The sequence below is a fragment of the Plectropomus leopardus genome, chromosome 8, assembly GCF_026936395.1.
Source record: "Plectropomus leopardus strain MGB_pleo_1.0 chromosome 8, ASM2693639v1, whole genome shotgun sequence".
NCBI lineage: Eukaryota > Metazoa > Chordata > Actinopteri > Perciformes > Serranidae > Plectropomus > Plectropomus leopardus.
Genome location: NC_142183.1, coordinates 1,911,001 through 1,926,000, shown reverse-complemented (window position 1 = coordinate 1,926,000; position 15,000 = coordinate 1,911,001). Strand labels below are relative to the sequence as shown.

The 15,000-nt window shown below is 48.5% G+C and overlaps 2 protein-coding genes and 1 long non-coding RNA gene across 4 annotated transcripts in view; 2 read left to right on the top strand and 1 right to left on the bottom strand.

Moving 5' to 3' along the window:
* The window catches only part of gm2a (ganglioside GM2 activator), a 4,678-nt gene extending 1,431 nt beyond the window's left edge, over positions 1-3,247 (top strand). Inside the window, exons 2-4 of the mRNA XM_088080712.1 lie at positions 1-65; positions 1,378-1,560; positions 2,168-3,247. The exon at positions 1-65 is cut by the window's left edge and continues 88 nt beyond it. Coding sequence (XP_087936838.1) covers positions 1-65; positions 1,378-1,560; positions 2,168-2,323 — 404 coding nt within the window. The 3' untranslated portion in view covers positions 2,324-3,247. The remainder of the gene's footprint in view (positions 66-1,377; positions 1,561-2,167) is intronic.
* LOC148188811 (uncharacterized) lies at positions 1,678-4,005 on the bottom strand. The gene is made up of 2 exons (XR_015777163.1): positions 3,717-4,005; positions 1,678-2,371 (listed from the first exon to the last, which is right to left on the bottom strand). It is a non-coding gene; the product is annotated as an uncharacterized LOC148188811 (long non-coding RNA).
* Positions 4,006-10,655: 6,650 nt separating this feature from the next.
* The window catches only part of pcdh12 (protocadherin 12), a 13,885-nt gene continuing 9,540 nt past the window's right edge, over positions 10,656-15,000 (top strand). The window contains exon 1 of one of the 2 annotated variants that reach the window (XM_042493191.2): positions 10,656-13,901. In XM_042493191.2, coding sequence (XP_042349125.2) covers positions 11,067-13,901 — 2,835 coding nt within the window. In that variant the 5' untranslated portion in view covers positions 10,656-11,066. The remainder of the gene's footprint in view (positions 13,902-15,000) is intronic. The other variant, XM_042493190.2, reaches the window with a different exon arrangement.

Sequence of the window (15,000 nt, the reverse complement as noted above, 5' to 3'; positions counted from 1 at the left end):
TCCCCGGAGACGTGACAGCCTCGGCCTCCGGATCCACGTCTGTGGAGCTCGCCGCTCCGCTGGCCGTGAGTACACACACCCTGTCCTCATGGACGGAGACATGTTCTCTGTTGTTCTTCATGTCCTCAGAGATGGACACATGTCTTCTGTTGTTCTTCATGTCCTCATAGACAGAGACATGTTATCTGTTGTTCTTCATGTCCTCATAGACAGAGACATGTTATCTGTTGTTCTTCATGTCCTCAGAGACAGAGACATGTCTTCTGTTGTTCTACATTTCCTCAGAGACAGAGACATGTCTTCTGTTGTTCTTCATGTCCTCAGAGACAGACATGTCTGTAATTCTAGGTATAGTCTCATAAATCATGTTTTTGTTTTGTTGCGGATTAATGAGGTCAGAGAGTGTCCTCTGATGTCTCTTGGTGTCCTCTGATGTCTCTCAGTGTTCTCTGACGTCTCTCAGTGTCCTCTGACGTCTCTGTGTCTCCCTCAGTTTCAGTTTGACATTAAACTGTTTTTAAAGCTTCTGTGCAGACGGACAGTCAGTGGATCAGAGGGGAGCAGGAGGAGGAGCTGCTCTTAGGCAGGAGGAGGAGCTGCTCCTTCAGCAGCAGGAGGAGCTGCTCCTTCAGCAGTCAGGTTTTCATCAGAGATTTGTGCTAAACTTCAGTGATATTTAGTAAATGCTTTCCACTGAGTGATGTCATGTGACTTCTCCTCTGGTGATAACATCCCAGTAACCATGGCGATGGATGTTCAAAACATCAGCAGCTTTATTTCTATTGCAGCCACCAAACTAGCCGTCATTATTTTCAATCAGTGTGTTATCAGCTGATCTCAGTGCTGCTGTAAAGCTGCAGAGGTCAAAGTGCAGCAGGACACAGATCTCTGTTTCCTCTCCTCCTCCTCCTCCTCCTTCTTCTCCTCCTCCTCCTCCTCAGTTGACTGCGTTCTTCTCCTCCTCCTCCTCCTCCTCCTGCTCCTCCTCAGATGACTGTGTTCTCCTCCTCCTCCCCCTCCTGCTCCTCCTCAGATGACTGTGTTCTCCTCCTCCTCCTCCTCCTCCTGCTCCTCCTCAGTTGACTGTGTTCTCCTCCTCCTCCTCTTCCTCCTCAGATGACTGTGTTCTCCTCCTCCTCCTCTTCCTCCTGCTCCTCCTCAGATGACTGTGTTCTCCTCCTCCTCCTCTTCCTCCTGCTCCTCCTCAGATGACTGTGTTCTCCTCCTCCTCCTCCTCCTCCTCCTGCTCCTCCTCAGATGACTGTGTTCTCCTCCTCCTCCTCCTCCTCCTCCTCCTCCTCCTGCTCCTCCTCAGATGACTGTGTTCTCCTCCTCCTCCTCCTCCTCCTCAGCTGACTATGTTTTCCTCCTCCTCAGCTGAATGTGACCCTGGAGAAGGAGGTGGCAGGTTTCTGGGTGACGGTCCCGTGTGTGGAGGACCTGGGCAGCTGTCACTATCAGGACGTGTGTGACCTCCTGGATCAGCTGATCCCTCCTGGTCAGGACTGTCCCGAGCCGCTGCACACCTACGGCCTGCCCTGCCACTGTCCCTTCAAGGCCGTGAGTCACATGACCGTCCGACCGCACACCTGTCAGCGTCCAGAGAGACACTCTAATATTTACACTGTTCACACACACACACACACACACACACACACACACACACACACACAGTAGTACTGTAGTACTGTAGTATTGTAGTATTGTTACTGAGCAGTGAGACAGTGCCGGGCTGATAACAGACCATAATCACAGAGTTGCTCAGCAGTTTCACGTCTCTGCAGAACGTCCAGAGACGTTAACAGCAGACAAGTTCCTCTACTACATTTCCCAGAATGCAATGCATCAGAGTCTTTTAGGGGTTCATGATTTTTTGCTGATATATATGAAACCACACATTTGGCTGATAACTGATATTGATAAGTAACTGCCTGATATCAGAGCTGATCCCTGGAGTCTTTCCACTGCGTCCCTCTGAGGACAACACGTCTGTCCAACTCTGTAGACACAGACTGTCTCACAGACATTATTTGTAGCTTTATTTTAGACGGAGCAAAGTTCTGTTAGAATCACAGGTCAGGTACGTTTGTCAGAGTCCAAGGATGTCTTCAAACAGAGTGTCCTCTGTCTGTGTCCTCTGTATGTCCTCTCTGTGTGTCCTCCTCAGGGTTCGTACTCTCTGCCTCAGTCGGACTTCTACCTGCCCTACGTGGAGCTGCCGTCCTGGCTGACTAACGGGAACTACCGTGTGCAGGGCGTCCTCGGCAGTCAGGACAAAGAGCTCGGCTGTCTCAAGGTGGCTCTGTCCCTCCACTCCGACTGAGACTGAGACTGAGACAACAACGCTGCCGCCGCCGCCACCGCTGCAGATCTGCACATTAAAAAAAAAAAAAAAAGATGTAAAATTGCGGAATGAGAGCAGAAGTTTGACACAGAGTGAAGGTGAAAAACTCCTCCGTTTATTTTTTACGTTAAAACTTTTGACATCTCTGATCCTCCTCAGAGACAAAATGTCTTCATTCTGACAACCACAAACTAAACCAACAGAGTCCACACACAAGCGCACGCACACGCAGGCACACACACACACACACACACACACACACACAGACACATCGAGACAGGATGCTTCAGACGCTCACTGTGCACACATGAAACATGTTTCAGACACATGAACCCTCCGCCTTTATTCTGGGACAGTGTGATGTGATGTCACAGCGTCACAGCGTCACGTCACAGCACGACCAGAAAATGCCAAATTATGGACAGTGTGAGGGATCACATGACCCCGCGGTGCTTCTCTGTTGGTCCAATCAGAATCTGAGAATCAACATCAGATCTGATGACGTCATACGTGTCAAATGCTGAGGTGAAGAGTTTTTTTAGTTTTAATCTGATGTAAAAAAAACTCCTGCAGCTCCTGCTGAGTGTTAGGCTAACACTGCTCCCCCTGCGCCTCCTCCCTCTCCTCCTCCTGCTCCTGCTCTTTCTCCTCCTGCGCATTTTGTTGATTGGGATGTTCTAAAAAAGGGTTTTCAGCTGATGCAGCTCATTATATACATGAGAGATATTCTTTGATTTTGATTATTTTTTTATCGATTAGCGTGTTTTTACGGAGTGCTGATCTAATCTGTGGGAGAAAATGAACACCAGATAAAAATAAATCATTTCACTTTATTCAGATTTTAATTTGTGTGAATGCTGATGATGTTTGTACTGTTTTTAATAAAGATTCTCATCTCATAAATCAGTTTTCGTGTGTTCAGTGTCAGCGCTGTGAATCACCACACAACAGATCATCACCACATTTACGTCTCAGTGTTTGGCATCATACGCAGTATTTCAGAAACAAATATCGTGCTTATTTACTTTTATTTTCAACCACAAACTTTGTCCCCAAAAGAAAAAGTCTCACTTCAGTTTTACTGCTGCAGATTGTCTCTAGTCGACTGAAGAAGCAGCTGATTTTATGATTCTGACTGTCCTGTCCTCAATACGTAGCGTGTATATTTTGACAGGCAGATAAACACTCCAAACACAACTCTAGACTTTTTCTTCTGCCAGGTTTAATGTTCAGACAAAGTGTGAAACTAAAACAAGAGTAAACAAAGAGTACAATTACAATGCGGCATTTCCGTCGACACGTAAATCATTATGTAAACATTCAATATAATATTTTGACCTAGCATGTAATAATAAATTCCTATAAAACATACCGACTATGCAACTTGAACCAGGTGTATGCCGAAATGGCTGGAACATCATCAAACCGTCTGAACATGCCATTTTGTCTCTGATTTCTAGCACTTCCTGAATAAAGTTTTTGCATTCAAGTGAACAAAACAGCGGTCGCTATACCACAATAAGCCAGTGGATGGCAGTAGCGGACTTTTTAACATTCTTATCTAAATTAAACTCAATGAAATAATGAAATAACATTCATGAAATCCTTTTTTCCTTGACTAATTATTATTATTATTTTTTTTAACTGACTCTCATGCATTAAACAGTACACTGACCACCAAAGCTTTCACTGGTGTTTGCATCAATCATCATCTAAATTGGAAGCAAAGATATTTGACATCTACGGATTGATATCAATATCTTGATATGAAGTCGTGTGGATTTCTAACCCCTCCGGTTCTTGAAATCCTCCTGATCAGAGAGCAAAGTGTGTTATTGATCCAGAGTTCAAATCTGAAAAGGCCCCAGACATTTAAACTCAGTTACTGAATAAAAAGTGGAAACAGGATCGGACCGGTTTGATTTGGAGGTTATCAGAGTTCAGACTGACATTGTTTTATTGGTCAACAGAGATAATCCTGTCAGCTGACCTCAGATCAGTGCTGCCAGGTACTTACAAAGGGCCTCAGCATGCAGTTATGAAGGGCCCCTGTGTGCTGGATGCCGGTCATGTGTGTAAAGGAGCTGCTCGTTAATCTGCACATGAACTACAGATTTGTGTTTCTGACTCAGCACACGGAGACTTCAGAGTGAAACTCAGCAGAGAACCGACACGAGGAACCACACCTGAAACACACCCACAGTCACACCGCTGTGTGTGTGTGTGTGTGTGTGCGTGCTGCAGTATATACTGTTTATACATCATTGCAACAACAATGAAACAACTTAAACTGTGAACTTTTTCACATCCTGCAGAAAACTAAAAAAGCAGCTGCATGTGACACGTCTGCTGTGTTTCAGCATCTCTGCATTTGAACAGATTCTGGGGTCATTGAACTGTGACAGCGCCACCAGGTGGTGACTCCTTTTGTTTCACTGACGTGTACCAGAGCTGACAGCTGAGCAGTGTCTCCAGAGAGGACACTCTGTAACACAGACAGACATACAGAGGGACACCATGACAGCTCCCCCACAGTCTCACTGTTCACTGTGTGTATATGAAGACACACACACACATGTGCTGGATTACATACAACCACAGTAACACACTGAGTTGTTATTCAGACCTTCACTGTGTGTGTGTGTGTGTGTGTGTGTGTGTGTGTGTGTGTGTGTGTGTGTCCAGCAGAGGGTGCAAACACTGAACTGATCACAGTCTGAAAGACAGCAAACAAACACTTCTGTGTGTCTCTGCATGTCTCTCTGTATGTCTCTCTGTCTCTGCACTTCTCTGCATGTCTCTGTGTCTCTGCATGTCTCTTCATGTTCTGCATGTCTCTCTGTGTCTCTGCATGTCTCTGTGTTTCTGCATGTCTCTCTGTCTCTTTCTGTATCGCTGCATGTCTCCATGTGTCTCTGCGTTTGTCACACCTGGTCATGTGACTGCAGCAGGACGTTAAAGTTCGTGTTTGATGTCTTTGCGACTGATTAGAAACGTGGATCCTCAGGTTTTGGGTTAAAGTCTAACATGCTGGAGTCTGGTGCAGCAGTCTGACTGGGACCAGTTTAATCTGAGCTCTGAAAGTGCAGCAGTCTGACTGGGACCAGTTTAATCTGAGCTCTGAAAGTGCAGCAGTCTGACTGGGACCAGTTTAATCTGAGCTCTGAAAGTGCAGCAGTCTGACTGGGACCAGTTTAAGCTCTGGTGGAGATGACCAGTGAGTAGCAGTGTGATGTTTTATGTGGTCACCTCTCACGTGTTGATCAGATGAAGCAGAAAGGGCAGCTGACCTTATAAAGTCTCCTGATCACACCTGCTCAGGTGAACTCAATCACTGACGAGCTCTGCAGCTGAGAGGAGGAGGAGGAGGAGGAGGAGGAGGAGGAGCCAATCAGCAGCTCACAGAGCAGAAAGATCTAAATAGTGACATTGATGTGACTCAGCAGCTGCAGAGAGGAGCCGTGTGCTGAGTCATCAAATACAGTAACTCATGAATGTGTTAACTGTGGTGATGTGCAGAGTCTGATCCAGTAGCCCGAGTCCTGATCCAAACCCTGAGTCCTGATCCGAACCCCTTAGCCTGCAGCAGATACAACTTGTATTAAAAATTATTCTCATTACATAAATAAACATCCCCAAAATAAATCAGCTGTTTGTCAGTGTCTGATCTGATCCACAGTCAGTGTGTTTCCTGCAGGAGACAGAAGAACGGACACTGAGGACAAACTGTGTCCCCCTGTGCACAGAGACAGACATGTTTTCTTGAACCTCTCTTTAAGCAGGTTGGTCCCACTGAGATTAAGAATGTATTTTCCAAGGCAGACCTGTCCAGGACAGACAGCAATGAAATAACACTGCAGACAGAGACAATAACAGACAAAATACAGACCTGTGGGGGACAGACAGTGGTGAAGACACACAGCTGCAGACAGAGACAAAAAGAGACAAAATACAGACCTGTCCGGGACAGACAGCGGTGAAGACACACAGCTGCAGACAGAGACAATAACAGACAAAATACAGACCTGTGGGGGACAGACAGTGGTGAAGACACACAGCTGCAGACAGAGACACAAAGAGACAAAATACAGACCTGTCTGGGACAGACAGTAGTGAAGACACACAGCTGCAGAGACACAAAGACAAAACACACACTTCACACACAGCAGTGTTAACATTCAGAGACTCACCTGATAACTCAGAGCTCACTGTCACTGGATTCACTATATTCTGACCTGAGGGGACATACTGACCCCTGCTCATACACACACTGTTTTATGTGTGTGTGCAAGTGTGTGTGCATGCGTGCGTGCATGTGTGCGTGTGTGTGTGAGGAAGATCCACAATCACAGGAAGAAACATTTCAGTCTGCAGAAAGAAAAGTTTCCTGCATCTGATCTTCAGTGTGTCGCCTTCATGTCAACAACACACACACAAACACACACACAAACACACACACACACACACACACACACACACACACACACACACACACACACACGGTGTCAGATCTGGGTGAGTTTGTCTGTACCTGCTGCTGCAGGAATCCTCTGTTGTTAATGACACTCTTACACTTACTTTTCGAGACAAACGAGACAAAATGCAAATTGTTTTTTTCCCTATTTTTCTGTGTGTGTGTGTGTGTGTGTGTGTGTTGTGTATGGGGGGGGCTGTATGGTTTTTAACTAATGGCTTTGAGACTTTTTAGAATTTGTAAATGAAAAATTGACCAATAAAGTGGTGGTTAAAGGTCAAAGAAAGATCTCCTCTCCTCTCCTCTCCTCTCCTCTCCTCTCCTCTCCTCTCCTCGTCCTCCTCTCCTCTCCTCTCCTCGTCCTCTTCTCTGCAGGACATCCTGTTTCTGACCTCCACCATCAGGCTGCTTCCTGCAACAGGAAACCTGCTCACAGACGCAGGAGAGGAGGAGGACAGTCTGCAGGAGTGTTTAAGGAAGAGAGAGAGGGGAGGGGAGGTGAAGACAAAGAGGAGGTGGAGGAGGAGGTGAGGTCAGAGGTCAACATGTAAACAAACATGAGTGGTGGAGGAGGACAATGGATCAGGAGGTGAACGGGTTCAGCTCCTCACTGGTTGGCTCTCTGCTCTCCTGTCATCACCTGTCGTCATGTGGGATCCACCAATCAGCCGACGGGGCTGAAGGCGTGTCGGTTTCTGCTGCAGACAGAGGAAACAGTGAGGGACTATTTTCAGCGGCAGAATAATCCAGGTTTGGTGGACCGACTGTTAGAAGGCTGTTTCTGAGGGACTGCTTCCTGTTTCAGCTCCTCCCCTCCAGCGGGGGAACCATCACTGACCTCCCAGCCAGCAATGTTTGGTTCTTTAAACGTTCTGAGAATATTACAGTGCAACCAATGCAATGTTTTAGTAACGTTTTCAGCAGCAACTTTACTTTAACTTCCAGGAACGTTCTTCTTTAAGTCTGTGTAACATTCTCTATAAACGTTAGTAAGAGTAATGTAATGTTAAAAATGTTTTTTATTGTTAACATATCACATTACATTTTCATTACAAAATGGTGTGTAATCTTAGTGCTCAATAACATGTTCTGAATGTTACTTTGAAAACGTTTTTCCTTTGTTTTCACGTAACATTGTGGGAACGTTTTTTAACTGAACATTATTTGATCTGTCACCGAAACATCCTCAGAGTGTTGCAGTTACGTCTTAGTCAGCATTTAACCTCAAAAACTGTTTTCTCAGAAAGATGTTGGACTCTAATGTTGGACAGGACAGACGTTACATTTTGCGTGAAAATCTAGTCGACTGTGTTTGAAATGTCCGCTGACTTTTTATTTTGAAAAGACAATTTATAACTGACCTGCCGTCCCTGAACGTCCAAAACTGACGCAGGAGGATACCCAGAGCGTCACATTTCAGAGCAGGCGCAGGAAGTGGTTTGAGCTTTTTGATCCATTTTTGTTTGTGAAAATTAGTAATACTGTAGAACTCACACAGTTTTTACATTTCATTCACTGAGCGCGCACACACACACGCACACACACGAACACAAGGTTAATGTGTTTAATGTGTGTGTGTGTATATGTGTGTGTATCTTGAGTCTTATTGTCGTGTTGGAGCAGAAACAGATGAACCCTGTAAATAAAGTGAGTGAATCCTCCCAGCTGCCGTTTGTCTTTCTGTAGTTTTCTGTCTCCTTTTTAATTCAGCACAGTCTGTCTGAGGACTGAAAGGGTTAATGCTGAACAGCTCCAGCAGACTGACAGAGAGACGTCCTGACCACACACACTCTCAGACAGGTGGGAAATTAATTAGAAACAGACGCAGAACTCCTGTGTGTTCCTCTCTTCACACACACACACACACACACACACACACACACACACACACACACACACAGACATACACACACACACACACACACACAGACACACACACACACACACACACACTCCTAACTTTGGATGATTCAGAGCATTTCAACCAAAAATATACCCAAACCTGAAAAGAAAAAGTTATATTTTTTTTAAGCTGGAACCAAAAAATATCAGGTGTTCCTCGAGCTGAAGTGATGACATCAGTGGGTGTGTCTTTTTCTGCAGGTTGGACAGAGAGGACAGAGTCTACATGTCATCTTAAATGTCGTTGTTTCAGGTTTGATTTTTGGATAAAGACGAAGCTGCAGGTCATCAATCCGCCGTCCACCAATCACCTGCTGAGGAGGATTCATCAAACAGATCCTCATCAAACCGTCGGAGCTGATGTTGACGTTCCAGGATGCTGCAACCGTGAGGTCAACACGAGCACATGGTGGGATGATGCTGCACGTGGTTATGTTTAGACAACAACGGCACATGGCGACCAACGCCGTGACGTCAGCAAACACACGATGGATGTTAGGATTAGAGGAAGGAGGCACGTGGTGAGATGGAGAAAAAAACATCATGTTCAGACGAGAAGAGAACACCAGACCCAAACAACGTGACCCGTTCTGTCTGCTCGTCTTCTCAGCTCCAGCGGCGTGTCATGCACACGTGAAAGGTGTGTTTGGCGTTGGTCAAAGCGTCATATTTGACGGTTTCAGGATGAGATCGGGCTGGTTAGAAAGTACAAAAATCCTGAACAGAACCGGTTGGAGAACCAGAGCTGTTGGGTGGAGAACGTGTCACAGTGAGTCTGCAAGCTGGTCCACGCTGTCTCTCTGTCCGTCGTATCTTCAGTCGTCCGTCTGCGTGTCCACTGGAAGTCTGTCTGTCCTCGTCCCTCTGAGCAGAGAGGAACGTGATATTCTTGAACGCTCTCTCAGCCTGCAGGAGAATCTGCGGCCCAAATGACAAAGCATGCTGGGAAACACATCCAGCTCAGACTGGTGTGAACTTTGTGTCTGAGCTGCTCCTCTTTGGATAAATTACAAACCTGCAAAGAGAAGACACAGAAATACATGGTCTGTACAGTATTTATACCTGATATACTGCAGTTTTTACATCTGACATTATTTGTTTCATCTGTCAGTTTGACAGTTCATGAAAAGTGAAATATCTGCAATCTCCTAAAAACAACATGACAGAAACTTGTTCAAACAGGTTTATGACACATTTTCTATATTTTCTGTCGGTTTTGGAGCAAATCTTAGATGGAAATAATCTGTGAGTCCATCAGCGGCTGCAGAGTCTGTGTCTCAGGTTTCCTCTGCGCCTCCTCCTCACAGGCGTGAAGTTTATCTGAATTTATCTGAGGAACAAACAGGATCCACTGAGCTCTGGATGTTTGGAGCTCAGCGGTCACAGATAAATGCTGCGACTCTTTATAATTATCTCTGAAGGCAGCTGGAGGAATGTGGCTTTTGTCACATTCAGGACTTCTGAATTTAAACTTTCACCTCAGAGCTGCTTCACTCTGCGAGGACCAAAAACCACCACAGCATCTCGCTCACTCCCACCAGCACAGAGAAAGATCTGCCACCGAGGACACTTCAGACCTTTTCTTCATCTCCGTCTAAAAGCTTCAGTGATCCGAAACTGTGATGGAGGGAAAACTTGAGTCCTGCTGCAGGCTGAAGTCTCTCAGGACGTCAACACACACGTTGCAGAATATTTCAGGCTGAAAGCTGTGAGAGTTTTAGATGATTTCAGGCTGCAGACTGAGTTTGTCAGACTGAGTTTGTCTGACTGAAAACTTGCGGTGACAGAGTGTCGGTGTCGTGTTTCTTTAAAAACACTCGTGGTGGAGGCGAGTCTCCTCGGGGCGGCAGGGCTCCTCTCTGTGTCGACTCTGGAGATATTTGCATAGGGCCTTCCTCCTGCCTGCGGATTGGCCGGCGCTCTGCAGCATGTGGAAACCACATCCAGACTTTGTCAGTGGGAGCAGAAGTTATCAGAGGAGGAGGCTCAGCGAGAGGCAGCGGCTGCAGGAGAGAGCAGCAGAGAGACTGGAGGTGGACAGGCAGGATGAAACCGTAATGAGCGGTTTCTATCAGAGTCTCTGACCGCGGCGGGGTTTCTCTACGTTTTCACTTTTCTTCTTGTGGTTGTTTGTGAGAACAAACTGCAGATTTTCTTAAAGACAAAATGGATTTGATCTTTAACTTTTATCATTTGTGTTACAGATTAACTGGATATTTTTATCTTCTACTTTAAAAGAAAACAGTTTTAAAGTTTTTTTTTTTAATTTTGTAAGTCTTTTTCTTCAGAGGGAGCTAATGAGATGTCCGTTTAGTCGGTCGGCAGTTGATTGTTGTTGACATCACGATGCTGCTGGCTCTGCTCCTGGTTCTGAGCCTCCTCTCGGACACTCGCTCCTCCGAGCTGTCATCCATCACTGTCCAGTACCGGGTTTGGGAGGAGCAGCAAACGGGAACCCGGGTCGGCCGTCTGCTGGACGACCTCCGGCAGCGGGATGAGGGCGGCCTCCTGGAGGACTTCCAGGTGGTGGAGCACGGGAAAGCCCTGCCCTTCTCTGTCAGCAGCAGGGACGGGCTGGTCTCCACCCAGGGCCGGCTGGACCGGGAGGAGCTGTGCCGCGGCTCGGACCTGTGCGAGCTGGCCTTCAGCGTCCTCTACAGGAAGAGCGGCGCAGTGAACTGCCTGCGGGTGCGCGTGGAGGTGATGGACCTGAACGACCACAGTCCCAGCTTTCCCGGCTCGCTGCAGGAGGTGGAGATCTCGGAGACGGCCGGCCTCCGCATGCGGATCCCTCTGGACCGGGCCATGGATCCTGACGCGGGGCCCAACAGCCTTCAGACATACTCACTGTCTGTCAACCAGCACTTTGCTCTGGACGTGACCATGGCGCCGGGCGGAAGCAAGCAGGCGGAACTGGTGGTAATCCGAGAGCTGGACCGGGAGCTGCAGGCCTCCTTCGACCTCACGCTGGTGGCTTGGGACAAAGGGAACCCGCCCAGGTCCGGGAGCACACTGGTCCGAGTTAATATCCAGGACTCGAACGATAATAGCCCCACATTTGAGGACAGCACACCCACCGTGGAGCTGTCCGAGGACACGGCCTGCGGGACCACCATCATCACCCTGCGGGCCTCGGATCCCGACCAGGGTGCCAACGGAGAGGTGGAGTACTTGCTCAGTAAACACATGCGGCCGGAGGTCCAGAGGCTGTTCGCGGTGGATCCACAGAGCGGCGCTGTGAGTCTCAGAGCCCCTCTGGACTATGAGGCCCAGCCTTCTTATGAGGTCATCATCCAGGCGCGGGACCGCGGGCCCAACGCTGTTCCCACGCACTGCAAACTGCACGTCAAGCTCCGGGACGTCAACGACAACGCTCCCAGGATACACATGACCTGGACGCCGCCCAACTCGCCTGTAGCCACGGTGCTGGAGGGCGCGGCGGAGGACACCTTCCTGGCCCTGGTGATGGTCTCAGACGCAGACGCAGGAGAGAACGGCAGAGTGACGGCGCTCATTCAGCCCGGTTCCGGACCCTTTCGCCTCAAACGCATCCACAGAGACAATTACATGATTGTCACCAACGGCAGCCTGGATCGCGAGCAGGTAACGCATTACAACATCTCGCTACTTGCTCAGGACTACGGAGATCCCCCGTTATCCTGCGTCAAACACCTGCCCGTCCACATCCTGGACGAGAACGACAACGCGCCCGTCTTCTCCTCCTCCCTCTACAGGGCGTCGTTCATGGAGAACAACGCGGTGGGCTACCAGGCACTCAGAGTCCAGGCCCATGACGTGGACCTGGAATTCAGCGGCAGAGTCTCCTACTTCATACGAAACGCCAACGAGGTGGAGACTGAAGCCGAGTTGTTCTCTATCCACCCGACCAGCGGCATCATCAGCGTCCAGCGTCCCCTCGACTACGAGGAGTCCCACAGCTACTCCTTCACGGTGGAGGCCGTTGACCAGGGTCACCCGCCGCTCACCAGCACCGCCTTGGTGCAGATCGACCTCCAGGACGCCAATGACAACCACCCTGTCATCGTGGAGCCCAAACCCCGCAGAGGCGTGGCCTCTCTGAGCCTCCCTGTCAACACGGAGCGGGGGGAAATTGTCACAGTGCTCGGGAACGCCGTCGAGGAGGGAGCCACCCCTCCACCCAGCAGCCATGCCGTCGCAGAGGGACTGGTGGGATTCTTGGCGTCCACCATCAAGGCGGAGGACCCGGACTCGGGGCTGAACAGACAGCTTAGCTACCTCATCACCGACGGAGACTCTGACAGGATGTTCTGGTTGGACGAAACGACGGGTCAGCTGTTCGTCAACACCACCAACGCCACCGAGCTCATCGGGAAAACCTTCAGGGTGAACATCGCTGTGTCAGATCTGGGCAGCCCCCGCCTCACCACCAAGGCCACTCTGGAGGTGACCTTCATCAACCTGAAGGACGCCCTGAAGAACTCGTCTCCTGGCACCCGCGGCCAGCTCAGCTTCACCATGATGATGGCCATCTGCCTAGGCGCCACCTGCCTGCTGCTGCTGCTCGCCATTGCTCTGGTGACGACCTTCTGCCGCCCCGAGAAAAGGGACGGCCGGGCGTACAACTGCAGGCAGGCCGAGTGCACCTACACCCGCCACCCCCGGCGCCCGCAGAAGAACATTCGGAAGTCTGACATCCAGCTTATTCCCGTCATCAGAGGGCGGCGGGAGGAGCCTGTGGAGGACGCCGCTGAGGCCCAGCCCCTGGCTCTGCCCCCTGTGATGTCAGAGGATCCAACTGAGCGGCAGTACACCTTAACCCCGTCCGCCATCTGCTCCCAGAGCTACCCAGAGGGGGACGCCACTCAACCCGCTGCCCACCACTGCAGGACGCTCCGAAAACCGGGACATATGGAGCTGGACGGCGCTCTGACACCCGCCAGCTCATACCGCACCCTGAGGAGCGCCAGGAACCCTTCGTCCTCCTCTTCCGTGTCTCACACGAGCACGCTGAAGCGCCAGACCGATGGCGAGGAGGCGGAGCGGCTGAGTTCATCGTCACAGGCAACTCTTCGCAGGCCAAGGACGTCAGAGGGACGAGGGGACGCAGAACATCGACAGATCCTTCGGAACCTGGTCCGACTGTCCATGGCGGCGTTTGGAGACGCCATCGAGCTGTCCTCAGCGTCTCCGGAGGTCCAGGTGAGCCGTCTTACAATAACTCTTCTTCTGTGATGTCAGTTAACCCCTTGAAACCCGAGCAAAGTGATTTCTTTCAAAAACACGTGAAGAAGACGAAGAGCTACTCAACAATGCAAAAACTGAAAATGTTAAAAAGAAAGACAGAAAATTACCTGAAAATAAATAAACAGTTTAAAAACACAAACAAGAAAATAACCTTAAAAAAATGCTAAAAAAATCTGTTCTGTAATTTAAATTAATAATCAAAAGAATTATAAAAACAGTTTCCTGGACGTATTTCCCTTGTTTTTTTATCACATCTTAAACTCCCCCCGGCTAATTTTCAGGTCATTTTCTGTCACCTTTTGATCCATTTTTACAGTTTGCAGGAATTTTCCTGCCAAGTTGAAATCAAAGTGCTGTTCTCTGGTCTCAGAGGGTTAAAGCACTGAGTGAAATCAACTGAAAATGAATCAAATTTGATGTCACAAAACTAAAAAATATATATCCTTTATTAAAACAGGCGAAATGATAAAGTCTTTTCCAGAGTGACCTGCAGCCGAGAGCGCAGCAGCTCAAACATGGTTACAAGAAATACACACGCACAAATACGCACATAATAGTTATAAATAAAATCTATTATTATTAACTATCACACAATACAGAGAGCAACACAAAACAGTCAAAAACATGAATAAAACTCGAGTCGTTTTCAGAGCAGAAAATATGTGTGTGTGTTGCGTGTTCATTGTCCGCTGAAACGTCCTGCAGTATGAACATTAACGCTCCGCCGCCGCCGCTCTCATCTGGACATCATATCTCATCTTAAATGTGTGATCTCATTTATTTCAGTTAATGTTGAACAGAACATAACATTTTCCCAGCAGCCTCTCTGCTTTCTCAGCCTCCTGAACGATGACGGACTGAGAGGCCTGAAGGCCGCAGTCTGTGTGTGTGTGTGTGTGTGTGTGTGTGTGTGTGTGTGTGTGTGTGTGTGTGTGTGTGTGTGTGTGTGTGTGTCTCATGTGTCACAGACAGAAATCCCCCAGAGAAACTCCTTTTTTTTAGTGAAGATCACATATCAGGTTCATACAGAGAGGGGGGTCTGAGGTGAGCTGCG